Source organism: Schistocerca cancellata, chromosome 2, assembly GCF_023864275.1.
Source record: "Schistocerca cancellata isolate TAMUIC-IGC-003103 chromosome 2, iqSchCanc2.1, whole genome shotgun sequence".
Taxonomy (NCBI): domain Eukaryota; kingdom Metazoa; phylum Arthropoda; class Insecta; order Orthoptera; family Acrididae; genus Schistocerca; species Schistocerca cancellata.
The window spans coordinates 442,921,104-442,936,748 of NC_064627.1; the positions used below are offsets into that span (position 1 = coordinate 442,921,104).

The 15,645-nt window shown below is 41.3% G+C and overlaps 1 protein-coding gene across 2 annotated transcripts in view; it reads right to left on the reverse strand.

Annotated features, from left to right (window-relative positions):
* The window catches only part of LOC126161922 (uncharacterized), a 270,341-nt gene that overhangs the window by 165,903 nt on the left and 88,793 nt on the right, over positions 1–15,645 (reverse strand). Inside the window, exons 1-3 of one of the 2 annotated variants that reach the window (XM_049918095.1) lie at positions 1,391–1,615; positions 206–371; positions 70–126 (exon numbers count right to left, since the gene is read on the reverse strand). In XM_049918095.1, coding sequence (XP_049774052.1) covers positions 70–126; positions 206–339 — 191 coding nt within the window. In that variant the 5' untranslated portion in view covers positions 340–371; positions 1,391–1,615. Of the gene's footprint in view, positions 1–69; positions 127–205; positions 372–1,390; positions 1,616–15,645 lie in introns of those variants that run through there. The other variant, XM_049918094.1, reaches the window with a different exon arrangement.

Here is a 15,645-nt window from a genome sequence, read left to right on the forward strand (position 1 = left end):
CTTGCAAACGGGAGAGGAGTGAATTCTTCTGGATAAAATTACCACAGCTTCATCAACATACATACTTACGCAAGTTTTCGCCATGTCTCATCAGGAGAAGCTTGAATCATGCTGGATATATATTTCCTGTAACAACAATACATATTCTCAAGTGAAAGTCGTGTAATACACGGGTAATACAGTCATTATAAGAAAAGTTACTTACAGTCTGGCCTCTCTGTCACTGTCATCTATATAAGTATACCCAAAATGTGTTCTAGCAATCTGTACTCCAATATATATGAAGCAGAGACCAAGAAAAATGCAAACAATTCTCCGGACATGAAATGTAGACGTCATTCTTGGTGACTGGTTAATCCTTACATTTGCAGCTGTAAGAGAAAAGAAAAAGATTACTTTTGTGTTAAGGACAAACAATTTCCTTTACTACCTTCTTTTAAAATTTAAAGGCAGAAGCATTTTTGTAATATAATACCATCTGAATCTCTAGTAAGGATACACAACTAGATTAACAGCTATGAAATAGTAACAGTCATATTCCACACGTGTACCATTTACTATTACCCCATGGCAATACAAACAAATTTTTCAAAAACAAGAATTTTTAATTAACTGCTACTAATTCATGACGAAAAATTAAAAATTACATGGGCACTATGGCAAAAAATATATGAGAAGTAATTACAGGAGAGTTTCCCCCACAAAAAAACACGGCAAAGTGATTCAAGAATCAACATTCAACGCATTTGTCAAACTTTTTGATGTTGTACTCTGCGCTTCCTTCTTTCATTGCATATTGTTTGCACCTAACGACCCTGAATATACGTGTAGCTGATACGAGTGGGTGCTTTTTGTTACTTAATGATTACCACGTTTGAAAGTGCGTCTAGTGTTTTCGTTGACTTTATAGCTGCATTAAATCACTGTTCAGCAACGAGTCTACAAGTTAGCGCATTCGAGTTGTTTGACAGCTTCGAGGTTAAACCTTGAACTGAAGCTACAGAAGTTAATAACATAACTTTCCTTATTCATTGACATTAACTTTATTTGAATTTCCCTCCTTCACGTAAAGGGACGGGGCTGTTATCTTCACTGTGACAAACCAAGGGTTCATCTTTTACCGAAGACACTACAAAAGCGTCTGTTCAATAAATTGCGGACAAACTCTTTTCTACGTTTTAAAAAGTGAGAGCAATTCCAGCTGTTGCGTACAAGTAAATAGTACGCTACAGACAACTAGTAAACATAAACAATACCGCTCCAATATCGAGCGTCTCGACTGCGCACTCGTCGGCAATGGTTCACAAATAATAGCAGACGACTTCTTCATGATCTCCAGAGTAGGAACTTACTGTTTAACCAGTATACGATTTTAATTCTTTTAACGTACCTTTAGTGGTTAAAAACGATGTTAATAACTTAGAAATCGGTGCACTTTCACAAGCCGCACGCTTTAAATAGCAGTTATTGAATGCACATCAACGCTTTCATGCAAAAAGAGAAATTCCTCCTTTTTTCGTAAGCATAAAGTGCTGATATACTCAACTATACCACCGCAAAACCACATCGCGACACCTTTCACCCCTCACCCTCTTCACATACCCTACACATTCAGCGTATTTGTACCGACTGCATCCATAAGGTTTGCGCATGCGCGTCAGGGATGTCAAAAGTGCGTGTCGCATCCGAAGCGTATGTCGGAGGATTTGGGGAAGGGAAACTTTATATTTCCACAGTCTCGTTATACGATCAAACCGGGTTGCTCTTTCACATCAGCTTCCTGACACTCGTCTTTCGTTCTAACCAAGACACAATAACATTTCTTCTTGCTCTCCCCTATCGTTAATTTTGGGTAATTACGCAATTGTAGGCCTACTGGGCATCAGTGGATAATATCAGGCTGTTTGACGTAGCAAATGCCACTTTTCCGCAGGTAAATGGAAAAATGGAAAGTAGAGAAACGTAGCAGTATGTTTTGTTAGATTATTCAAAAGCAAAAAAAAAACTGAAGAAGTCAAATCACGTGACACAAGTGTACCTGTAGAAACTAGACGAAGTAGTAGCTCTTAGTGAGGAACTTGTAGCTTCTAGCTCAGAACAGGGGCCTATAGAGGAACTGTGGCTCAAGTTTAAAAAAATAGTAAGTGATGCACTGGATAGATGTTAAAACAATTAAGTGATGGATTCAGTGGGTGGTCCAGGAGAGGGCAACATCGGCCCGGAAATTAAAAATCCGCCCCACCCCCGAGAAGTTCATATCTATTTGTATATAACATTGCAAGTCAAAATAATGCATCAACTGAAATTAACATACGGGCTGGTGTAATAACCAATGAAGCTTGTTTTGTTTTGACAAATTTCAACTGTCCCAGCAGCCACTGTTTACGGAGTTTGGAATCAACAATGGACAAGTCGTGATAACTCTACATATGCCGGTACTGATAGGTGCAAACAGGCCACCGCCTGATAAACAATACGACAATAATAAGCTTCCACTCCTGCAATAAATTTCTAGTTCTTGTATGGAACTATACTGACAGTTAGTCAGTAGCTTTACTTTGGAAGAGTGCTGTGATCATGCAATGTACGTGCGGCCTTCGTCAATTCGTCGTATAAAAAGAAGTGTTAAAGGTGCAAATGCGATGTCAAAAAAACTCTCTTCCTCTGCTTTCTTTTTTAATAAAAAAAAAAACATCTTATTGCAGAAACTACAGATGAGTGTGAGTCTATTGAAAGAAATGTTAGTGAATGTGGTGGCTAATTGCTTACCGTATTGGATTTGCTGTTACTCTTCCTCAATTTCGAAAGAAAAATGTTCTATTTCTGACCCACCCTTAACTTGTCATCCTAAACCGTGCGTTGAAAGTAGCAGAAAAATGGGAGTTTGGATACAATTGTTTATACTTGGCCGCGATCGGGATGGGGCTTTTTGTAAACCGTGTAGGATGCATTTAAAATATGATATTGAACCTCTTCAAAAGCAGGGGTAGTGTTCATTTCTGTACCTCTCGCTACGTTTAGAAAATCTGTGGAAGCACGGAACAACTAAAAAAGCACGCCAACTCAGAAAGACAATGTAAATCCGTTACATTTAAGAAAATTTTAAACTAAGGAATTAAACGCTCCAGTTCATGTGCAGATAATCAAACAAAAGAAACTGAAAAACTTTTAAATTGCCAAGCAGTGTCTTATTTAATTTGAGGTGCGTATTTCCTTAGTAAGGAAGAAATCCCCACACAACAAAATATGAACCTCTAATTCGCAAGATAGTACTAAACGGTGACATTAATCTTGAAAAATTAAATTTCAGAGTGAAGGTTTCATATGTTAGCAAATATACTGCTTCAGATGCTTTTCCTTGATAACAGACGAATTTGCAAATTTTTCTAACCAAAGCGAATGTGAGAATCATACTATGTTGTACTTGTGTAGAACAAAAAGTACCACATATTATGATTCTCACATTCCGTTTCACAAGTTTTGACTCTTGAATTCCTTTGTTGTGACATAGTTCACATTCATTTGTTGTTTTCATTTCTGCTCTCACTATACATCAGCTTTGCTTGTGACGGTAATATAATCTTACCACATGACTCTCATTCTATAACCAGCGTATAACTCGGTTTTCAAACGGTCCATTAACGATGAATAATATGCACCTATATTATTTTTACCCTTTTCCAGATAGTCGATGAGGATTATCCCTTGTGAATCCCAAAAGACAGTCGCCATAACCTTTCAGGCCGAAGGAATGGTCTTCGCCTTTTTTGGTGCAGATTCTCCATTGGTAACCCACTGTTTAGATTGTTCTTTGGTCTCAGGAGTATAGTAATGTATCCATGTTTCATCCACAGTGACGAAACGACGGTTAGTCCTGCAGATTCTTCCTGAACAGGTGCAAACCATCCTTGCAACACTTCACACGATTCCGTTTTTGGTCAAGTGTGAGCAATCGCGGAACCTATCTTGCGGATAGCTTTCTCATGTCCAAATGTTTATGCAAAATATTATGTACCCGTTCATTCGATATGCCCACAGCACTAGCAATCTCATGCACCTTAACTCTTCTGTCATCCATCACCATATCATGGATTTTATCAATGATTTCTGGAGTCGTAACCTCCACAGGACGCCCAGAACGTTCAGCATCACTTGTGCCCATATGGCCACAACGAAAACTTTGAAACCACTTATAAACTCTTCCAATCGAAGGTGCAGAGTCGCGTAATGTTTATCAAACTTCTCCTTAGTCTCCTGAGGCGTTCTGCCTTTCATAAAGTAATGCTTAATCACCACACGAAATTCTTTTTCGTCCATTTTTTGACAATCACTCGACTCCTTTGATTCACACAAATGACAAACACAAAGAAATAGACCAATATCGCTGAAACTTGGTGTGCGTTCTTTCCAAAGATGCTACTAACCAAACATGAACTTTTGTTGATTGTTTACTCATTCTGGGAACTGTAAATAATGATAGGCAGCAACTGTACTGATTTATTGTAAATTCCAAAACAAGCAGCGATTCTGTGCAGTTCTGTTACTTGTTATGTCAGTTATGTCTGCTATATATATAAACCAGAGTGTATGTCTGTCTGTATGTCCAGGATTTCCTCCCAAGCCCTTGGATCGATTTCAGCCAGACACAGAAACAGCAAGCCTCACAAGTATTAGCACCATGTGGTTTATAGTCTCCTAGCTCTAATTGGACTGGAGATATGAGTAAAAATGTTTTTCTAACCCTGGCATGTAAGCTGCCCTGAATAACAGGCATGTTGAGTGGGAACAGTATCAGCCAGCCAAATCACCCTGCTCTGAGGACAGCCTACATTTCAGGGGCAATAAATAGCTTTCTGGGCCTCAACATGTAGGTTGCCCTGCATGACAGGTATGCAGTGGAAGTAATATCAGCCTGCTTTATTTATATTGTATTGTAGGCGCCACACATACCGGCGAGTATGGCTGGAAACAGGCTGAGATAGACACAGGAGAGGAAGGATAGAGCAAGTGGTAGGAGGAAATGAACAGAGAGAGAGTGGAGTAGGTGGAGATGCATGAGGCAGGTAGGTGTTCAAAATGGTTCTGATCACTATGGGACTTAACTGCTGTGGTCATCTGTCCCCTAGAACTTAGAACTACTTCAACCTAACTAACCTAAGGACATCAAACACATCCATGCCCGAGGCAGGATTTGAACCTGCGACTGTAGCGCCTAGAACCGCTTGGCCACCCTGGCCGCTGTAGAACATGTAGAGTGGTAGAGGGGTAGAGGGCAGGTGGTAAAGTAAGAGGGGCCAGAGACAGAAAGAAAGAGGGGGTGGAGGATATCATCAGAGGAAATAGGGGGTAGGTATGGCCAGAGAGAGTGATTGGAGGAAATGAACAAAGAGAGGGGAGGAAGATATGAAGTGTCAGAGGGAGTGAGGAGGAGGAGATAGACAGAGAGGGAGCCTGAGGTGGACTGACAGAGTGAGGAAATGGTGGACACAGAGAGGAGGAGGTGTGTTCAGTATATGTGTCCAAACATACAGGGTGACAGTTATTGTGCTATATGAAATAAAATCGTCATAAATTCTGAACAGTTTGCGTTTGGACATTCAAACTGCACAGTTGGCTGTGACGCATGATGAGAATTAGTATGCGCATGCATAGTTTGGTTTAGTGATGAATCCCACTTTTATTTGGAGGGGTTCGTCAATAAGCAAAATTGGGACATTTGGTGGACTGAGAATCCGCATTTCGCGATCGAGAAGTCTCTCCACCCTCAACAGGTGACTGTGTGATGTGCAATATCCAGTCAACTGAATAATTGCTGCGATATTCCTTCATGGCATGATGACTACCGAACGGTATGTGAAGGTTTTGGAAGATGATTTTATCCCCATTATCCAAAGTGACCTTGATTTCGACAAGATGTGGTTCATGCAAGACAGAACTCGACCCCATCGAAGCAGGAGAGTGTTTGGTGTACTGTAGGAGCGCTTTGGGGATCGGATTCCTGCTCTGGGGTACCCAGAGGCCTCTGGCGTGGGCCTCGAATGGCCACCATATTCTCCGAATCTGAACACATGGGGCAGTATGAAAGACAAGGTGTACAGCAAGAATCCCAAAACCATTGCTGAGCTGAAAACAGCCATTCAGGAGGCCGTCGACAGCACTGATGTTCCGACACTTCAGCGGATCACGCAGAATTTCGTTATTCGCCTGCGCCAGCCACATCATCGCAATTATGGCAGGCATATCGAACGTGTCATAACCTAAATCCGAATATCTGTAGAGACGTTTATTTATTGTATAAAATGTGTGCACGCTGTAGTTTGAAACTAATTTACGTTTTTTTTCGTGTAGTTCAATAAAAGTTACCCTGTACGCAGACAAAGGTGCAAGGAAATGCCTAGTTTCTAATATTTTCAAGTGTTATTTACAACTTAGTGGTACAAACATACATTTCACGTTTCTGCTGTAACATCACAGTTACAAAACAACAGCAAGTTGTACATTGATTTGAATACAGAATGTAGTAGCTCTCATTTTATTGATTGGTAATTGTATCATATTGTCAGCTGAGTAGTAGATGAAAGTGTCTTATGCTGAAGTTATGTACGATGTTCATGCAATGGCAATATTTTAGGCTGAGTTATTGCCCGACTCATTTTGGCAACGTATTTACCACTTGATACATGATTCAGAGACAGTTTTCCAGTACTACTTTGAAACAGTATATATTCCTTATCACTTCATAATCTTCTGTTACATGTGTATAACTGTAAGATTTATCGCATAACGGGCTACCTCTATTCTACATCCATCTTTTATGTTGTTCTAAACTTGGTAAAAATACATGTTTCTTTCTTTCTTAACACCATAATGAAATTAGTTTGTGCCTTTACTGTAACGCTTCTTGTGTTACACTGAAGAACACAGCACCTACCACACTTTGTTACCCTTTCACCGCCACAGTAGAATACCTGACAATTAACAGTCAGTTACAATATAATTTTATTGGAAAGACATGGGTAGGAGAGCTGTGGCCAGCGTAATGTAAAAACAATTACATTCCCTTTATTAATTGTTGTAGAGAGTTCAAACTGCATAATAATGTAGTTGGAATGATTCTTTCCCAATTCATGTGTTTCAAAATCTCTATTTACTTACAGAAGAATACCGAATTACAAGCAGAAGTAACGTTCTGTCAGTGGATCCTTGATGAAGGAGGTTTGCAACCTATTTGACATCCATGAAAGCTACTGAATGTGCACAAGAACGAAACGATGACAAGAGAAATGTGCACATACGGATGAGGAAGTTTGCAGACAAGAAAAACCAACGTAGGAAACGTTGTAGTCAATACATGCAAATCGAAAAAGGACGATTGAGTTTAACGTCCCGTCGACATCGACGTCACTAGAGTAGGAGCACAAGCTCGTATTACGTCAGGGATGGGGAAGGAAATCGGCCGTACCCCTTCAAAGGAACCATCACGGTATTTGTCTGGAGCGATTTAGGGAACTCTCGGAAAATCTAAAAGTGGATGGCCGGACGCGGGTTTGAAGCGTTGTCCTTCCGAATGCAAGTCTACACAAATAGATACTATGTCACAATACGTGAGCTTGGTGCACAACTGAAGATAGTCACAATTCCATACACAACAAAGTAGTGGGAAGGAAAGGCTATCGGGCGACGTATACAAAATGTGTGTGTTTTTATCTGACATGCGAATCTGGATGAAAAGGAACGAGAGTTCTACTACATCCAGCAGTGACCGCTTGACTGAGACATAAAATGTGAAGAAAAGGGAACCCTCACCGACCCAGGTGCAATAAATACATGTCGATCAAAGAATCGATCTTAAACGTCTGGCTTGAACATTTTTATCTGTACTGAGAGGTTAAACCGTGATGGTAAGGTATCAGGACGCTCCGAATTGTTACCAGTTGGAACTCTCAACAGACTACATGCAGCTCCCTGAGAATAGCCGCAAAAGAATCGAGAATCTTGTTGGCCCACGTTACAAACTTGGGAATGAACTGAAATAACGTGAAAAGCCCTAGAATCCTCCTTAGCTATCCCGTGAATGCTTTGTAAACAAAAATGTATCGTGTCGTGTTCACATTCATGGCTTGTTAATGAAGGGCATTATGCGAAAAGCCTGAAGATTCTCCTCATCAGTCTCTCTTAACCCGTCAGCCGAGTGAACAATGTGGCTTCTCCATACTTGTTACCATGCTCGATGGTAATGAGCAAACCTGTCGTCTAACTGCTAGTACGCGGTCTGCGATCATTAGTTTCCCATTCTATTGTACAGTAAAGAGGTGTAGTAGGTATTGACATTGCCTCAAAAAGTAGTTTGTAACAGTTATTTATTACGGTTACTGTAAATCTGTGGTACATTCCTAAAGACCTTAACCTATCAGGAGATCTGTGGAGTATGGTTTGCGAGGGACTACTGCTAAATTTAGTAGAAAACAAATTGTCGTTGTTGTGGTCTTCAGTCCTGAGACTGGTTTGGTGCAGCTCTCCATGCTACCCTATCCTGTGCAAGCTGCTTCATCTCCCAGTACTTACTGCAACCTACATCCTTCTGAATCTGCTTAGTGTATTCATCTCTTGGTCTCCCTCTACGATTTTTACCCTCCACGCTGCCCTCCAATGCTAAATTTGTGATACCTTGATGCCTCAGAACATGTGCTACTAACCGGTCCCTTCTTTTTGTCAAGTTGTGCCACAAACTCCTCTTCTCCCCAATTCTATTCAATACTTCATGTTTAGTTATGTGATCTATCCATCTAATCTTCAGCATTCTTCTGTAGCACCACATTTCGCAAGGTTCTATTCTATTCTTGTCCAACTATTCATCGCCCACGTTTCACTTCCATACATGGCTACACTCCATACAAATACTTCCAGAAACGACTTCCTGACACTTAAATCTATACTCGATGTTAACAAATTCCTCTTCTTCAGAAACGCTTTCCTTGCCATTGCCAGTCTACATTTTATATCCTCTCTATTCGATCATCATCAGTTATTTTGCTCCCCAAATACCAAAACTCATTTACTACTTTAAGTGTCTCATTTCATAATCAAATTCCCTCAGCCTCACCCGACTTAATTCGACTACATTCCATTATCCTCGTTTTGCTTTTGTTGATGTTCATCTTATATCCTCCTTTCAAGACACTGTCCATTCCGTACAACTGCTCTTCCAAGTCCTTTGCTGTCTCTGATAGAATTACAATGTCATCGGCGAACCTCAAAGTTTTTATTTCTTCTCCATGGATTTTAATACCTACTCCGAATTTTTCTTTTGTTTCCTTTGCTGTTTGCTCAATATACAGATTGAATAACATCGGGGAGAGGCTACAACCCTGTCTCACTCCCTTCCCAACCACTGCTTCCCTTTCATGCCCCTCGACTCTTATAACTGCCATCTGGATTCTGTACAAATTGTAATTAGCCTTTCGCTCCCTATATTTTACCCCTGCCACCTTTAGAATTTGAAAGAGAGTATTCCAGTCAACATTGTCAAAAGCTTTCTCTAAGTCTACAAATGCTAGAAACGTAGGTTTGCCTTTCCTTAATCTTTCTTCTAAGATAAGTCGTAAGGTCAGTATTGCCTCACGTGTTCCAGTATTTCTACGGAATCCAAACTGATCTTCGCCGAGGTCGGCTTCTACCAGTTTTTCCATTCGTCTGTAAAGAATTCGTGTTAGTATTTTGCAGCTGTGACTTATGAAACTGATAGTTCGGTAATTTTCACATCTGTCAACACCTGCTTTCTTTGGGATTGGAATTATTATATTCTTCTTGAAGTCTGGGGGTATTTCGCCTGTTTCATACATCTTGCTCACCAGATGGTAGAGTTTTGTCAGGACGGGCTCTCCCAAGGCCGTCAGTAGTTCTAATGGAATGTTGTCTACTCCCGGGGCCTTGTTTCGACTCAGGTCTTTCAGTGCTCTGTCAAACTCTTCACGCAGTATCATATCTCCCATTTCATCTTCATCTACATCCTCTTCCATTTCCATAATATTGTCCTCAAGTACATCGTCCTTGTATAGACCCTCTATATACTCCTTCCACCTTTCTGCTTTGCCTTCTTTGCTTAGAACTGGGTTTCCATCTGAGGTCTTGATATTCATACAAGTGGTTCTCTTTTCTCCAAAGGTCTCTTTAATTTTCCTGTAGGCAGTATCTATCTTACCCATAGTGAGATAAGCCTCTACATCCTTACATTTGTCCTCTAGCCATCCCTGCTTAGCCATTTTGCACTTCCTATCGACCTCATTTTTGAGACGTTTGTATTCCTTTTTGCCTGCTTCATTTACTGCGTTTTTATATTTTCTCCTTTCATCAATTAAATTCAATATTTCTTCTGTTACCCAAGGATTTCTACTAGCCCTTGTCTTTTTACCTACTTGATCTTCTGCTGCCTTCACTACTTCATCCCTCAGAGCTACCCATTCTTTTTCTACTGTATTTCTTTCCCCCATTCCTGTCAATTGTTCCCTTATGCTCTCCCTGAAACTCTGTACAGCCCCTGGTTCTTTCAGCTTATCCAGGTCCCATCTCCTTAAATTCCCACTTTTTTGCAGTTTCTTCAGTTTTAATCTACAGTTCAGAAATAATTATTAAGAAAAAAGTTAGATACGTTCCGCCGTTTACGCGTTATTTAACACTGAAGTTAGCCAGTCAGGTCGTTAGGCGCGCAAATTCGAGGACTTTCAAGTGCTAAAATGCGGTAATACATAGACATCTGTGGATTCGTGGTTACCACTTGTTCAAATGCTCATTAATATTTAAAATGTGCCTTTCTCGGATGCAATAAATTTAAGCTAGATCAACAAAAGCTACGTTATTCGGTTTTCGGAAACCAAGCTGAGAACAAGTTGGCGACACTGTCTCTGAGAAGTTGCTTGAATTTGTGTATGCCACGATAGGCTAACTTCAATGCTAAATAAACCGAAACGGTGCAACTTACCAATTTTTTTCTTAACACAACCTCGTCTGCAACACCATTACAAGATTTGTAGGCTGTTTCTGATCAGCCCATACATGTACAAAAAATAACTATTTAGAATTCAGTATATAGTGGGATTTCACCTTATACTTTCTGGTTTTTATTGCTTTATAATTACCAACAAACGTCAAAAACAACTTTATTTTTCTCCCTTAACAGAACTGACATTTAAAATGTTAAAAGAGATTTTTTAATGAAAATTGTTTCATTAATTCATATTTTTATTCGTGTTTTTTTCTTTGTCCAGGTATTGTCAAACCTAAATCATTTTTCACTTTCAGATATTTGGCACCTTTTGTAGAAATGTAGTCATAGGGGAAATGTGGAAGTTATCATGGAACCTTCGCAAAGTGTCCCGAAAACAGAGCAAAAAATAACATAAAGATTACGAATGTGGTGTCACCGCCAGACACCACACTTGCTAGGTGGTAGCTTAAATCGGCCGCGGTCCATTAGTACATGTCGGACCCGCGTGTCGCCACTGTCAGTACTTGCAGACCTAGCGCCACCACATGGCAGGTCTAGAAAGACGGACTAGCACTCGCCCCAGTTGTACGGACGACATTGCTAGCGACTAGACGTACGAAGCCTTCCTCTCATTTGCCGAGAGACAGTTAGAATAGCCTTCAGCTAAGTCCATAGCTACGACCTAGCAAGGCGCAGTTAACCATATCTGGAGAGAGTCTTACTTGTATTCACCATAAACGATGTATACCAAAAGGATGGATTAAAGTTAAGTATTCCCAAAGCAACGTACTTTTCTTATTAGCATTCATTGAGCATCCTGTTTCAGACTTCACGATATTCTGGGTGAGCTGATAGCGTGCCTATTCGGCCCTTCTAAATAACACTGTGTCGGCACTTCTGTCGACACATAACAACGAAGGTATAAAAGCACAAAGTTAATCTCTGTAACACGATTAAATGTGTCTTAGGAAGTCTTTCCTGAAGGTATCTGTGTGAAGTGTAGCCATCTACAGCAGTGAAACATGGACGATAAACAGTTCAGACAAAAACAGAGTATAGGCTTTGGAAATGTGGTGCTACAGAAGAATGCTGAAGGTTAGATGGACAGATCGAATAGGTAATAACGAAGTCCTGGATCGAATTGTGGGGAAAAGCAGTTTATGGCACAGTTGACTAAAGGAAAAAGTCGGTTAGTAGAAAACATGCCGAGGCATCAAAGAATCGTCAATTTGGTAATGAAGGAAAAATTGTAGAGGGAGACCAATGCTTGACTATAGTAAAATGGCCCACATGTCTGTAGGTGGCAGTAGTTTTGCAGAAATGAAAAGACTTACTGTCAAAGTCGAACTGTTCTTCCCGAGAATCGTGGACGTCGACTACCTGTTCCGCTGCCAGTCCGTATAAATGCCGTCGTGTAAAACGTATAGAGGAATTTTGTGACATTCCATTCCGTGACATTCAGTATGAATCGCTCTAGGCGTTTCTCGCATCGGAGATCCTTGTGCTCGCGTGCAGCGTCATGTGTATGCATAGCACAGTGTAGTTTTCTGAATATCTGGTAAACAAGTCTTGCCTCACGTGTGTGTTTTGGCACCTTCCGTGCAGCGCCGGCTACCACTAGTCAAGTCCTGGTAAATTTCCCTCTTACACCAAAGAGACAGCATTCATAACTACCGCCCGCTGTGGCCGAGAGATTCTAGGCACTCCAGGGTGGAACCGCGCGACCGCTTCGATCGCAGGTTCGAATCCTGCCTCGGGCATGGATGTGTGTGATGTCCTTAGTTTAGTTAGGTTTAAGTAGTTCTAAGTTCTACGGGACTGATGACCTCAGAAGTTGAGTCCCATAGCGCTCAGAGCCATGTGAATCATTTGAGCATTCATAACTCACCTCTTCTACATCCCATTACAATGATTGTAGCCGGGACCACTGGCGTTTGGCATATGCAAACGTGTTGGGCTGCTAGTCCCGTCGTCAATCCCATACAGAAAATGTATTCAGCAGATTTAGAGTCGACTGTGCGTTTTTTTTAACTTCGTGACAGGATGTATCTCTTTCATATCAACGCAGCGTCCGCCCCCCGTAACTGAGTGGTCAGCGCGACAGACTGTCAATCCTAAGGGCCCGGCTTCGATTCCCGGCTGGGTCGGAGATTTTCTCCGCTCAGGGACTGGGTGTTGTGTTGTCCTAATCATCATCATTTCATCCCCATCGACGCGCAAGTCGCCGAAGTGGCGTCAAATCGAAAGACTTGCACCAGGCGAGCGGTCTACCCGACGGGACGCCCTCGTCACACGACATTATTATTATTATCAACGCAGCACTTGCTGACCGTTGAAATGCAGTAGTGCTATTTGTTTCTGTGCTTCACCAATATCTACGCTGGAAAAATAATAAATAGGAGAGTAACAGCAGCGCGTCCAGCAGCGGGGAAGTAGCAGGTGCGGCGGGCCTCCTCTTGGCGGAAGGTGTGGCCGCGGTCCCCGGTATAGCGGAGCTGGTCCGCTCTGAGGTAAACGCTGCGCTTCGCGATAAAGACAGTCTCGATCTGGTAGCAAGCACTATATCAGATAAAGTAACGGCAGCAGTACTGGCCAAAATGCATGAAACTGTTCAGGCTAATACCGCCAAAATTACGGTATTAAAAAAGTCGGCGTCTGAGAACGAGAAAAAGGACAAGAGTTAGAAGTAAAACTATCTGCCGCGACAGACGAGCTAGAACAGTACCGAAGGCGAAATAGTCTACGACTGTTTGGCGTAGCAGAAAATAAGGAAGAAGACACAGACAACCCACAGGTTGCACGTGAAAAATTGGCCGTTGAAGTGACTAAGGCAGACATTGACAGGAGCCACCGGGTGGGACGAAAACTAACAGGTGCTACCAAACCTCATCCAATAATAGTAAATTCGTCTCATACCGAAAAAGGGCAGAGATCTTTACCCAGAAGAAGAGATTAGCAGGGAAAGGGCTTAAAATAAGGGAAGATTTGACATGTGAACTAAAGATTTTAAACAGTGCCATATCCCATTTCGGTCTTCAGAATGTGTGGACACAGGATGGTAGAGTAATCATCAAGACAGCAGCTGGAAAGAAGACAGTCACAAACGTGACAGAACTGAATAGTATTAAGTGAAGCTACACGAGCCAAAACTACAAACTTAACACCATTTGCCTTGTTTAAGTACTAACAAATTGTTACATCCCCTAACTCAGATATACTGTCTTGTAATTGTATTAAATTTTTAATCTTCCCCATATTTGTACCTTCTACTAACTGTTTTTGTAATTGTATTAACCTTGTATTATTTTTTGTACCTGTAGTTGTAACGTTTACTTAATTTTAGTTACTGCTAATACTATTTTTATTTGCTCACTTTATTCTCTTCCATTCTGTAACAGTACCATTGCAATTATTAGTCTCTCCTTTAGTTCATTAGTCACCCATCTCTTCCGTTTAAAAAACAAAAATCACTATCAGTGTCACTTCAGTAAATTTCAATTTAATTGCAGCTTCCTACGATAATCTATTAGTTATTAGTTTGCTTCTCTCTGCTGACAGCATGGGCATTTTAAATCACTCCCCTTTTTTCTTTCCATCATAAGCTGTTTCAGATACACTAATTACATTTCATCTTTTACGACAGAGGATACACGGTCACACATAGCCGTCACTGTTTCGGTCATATTCCCCTCGCACCGAATACTGCTCCTCCATTTTCGATACCCGTGCAACCTCAGGAAATGTATTGCGATCGCCTTTCTTTCTGCACTCGCGGAGTCACAAATAGGGTGCGCAAAATCTCGGACACCCCTGTGGGATGTTACTTCGCGGAAGCAGCGGCCAGTGCCCCTCGCGGCAGGTAGTGCCTGACAAAGGGACAAACCAGTCTACCACACTACTCCAGTCTGCTCAGCAGAACGCGTCAGAGCTTTTAGCAGCGCACTGCAACATCCAGTCTTCATCTGCACATTACGAAGAACTTAGCCTCCTCTTCGACCAACTAAACCACCACGTAATCCTCTTATCCGAAACGTGGTTAAAACCACACATATCCTCTACATCTGTTCATCTCCCAGGGTACACATTTCTTAGGGCAGACAGATAAAAAAAGCGAGGTAGCGGTGTCGACGCATATATACGAACAGATCTCAAAGCGAAAGTCTTATGTATGTCAATCCCTGCTGAAGAAAAGAAGCTGAATTCTTGTTCACTGAAATAATGTACAAAGTCGGGAGTGCTCGATTGGTGTCGTCTACATGCCGCCAAAAACAAGCTCAATGAGCTCCTTTCAGTCGGAATTACATTCACTTCAGTGTCAATACGAACACGTCATCGTAATGGGAGACATGAACATAGACCTACTCAAAGACACTCCCTCCGCAATAGACCTAAGAACATTGTTTAGTTGTAATAGCATGAACATTCTTCCATTACAACCTAAACATCATACGGCGCACAGTCATACTCTTATAGACATAATTGCAAGGAAAAAGACTGACAAAGTAAGTGATGTTGGTCAAACCACCTGCCCCAGGCCTCTCAGCACATGATGTAATATTCCTGGCCTGCTCTGTCCAGCCCCCAAAGATCAAATCGCATTACTTAACTTGTAGGAACATGAAACGTCAAATCGCATTACTTAACTTGTAGGGACATGAAAC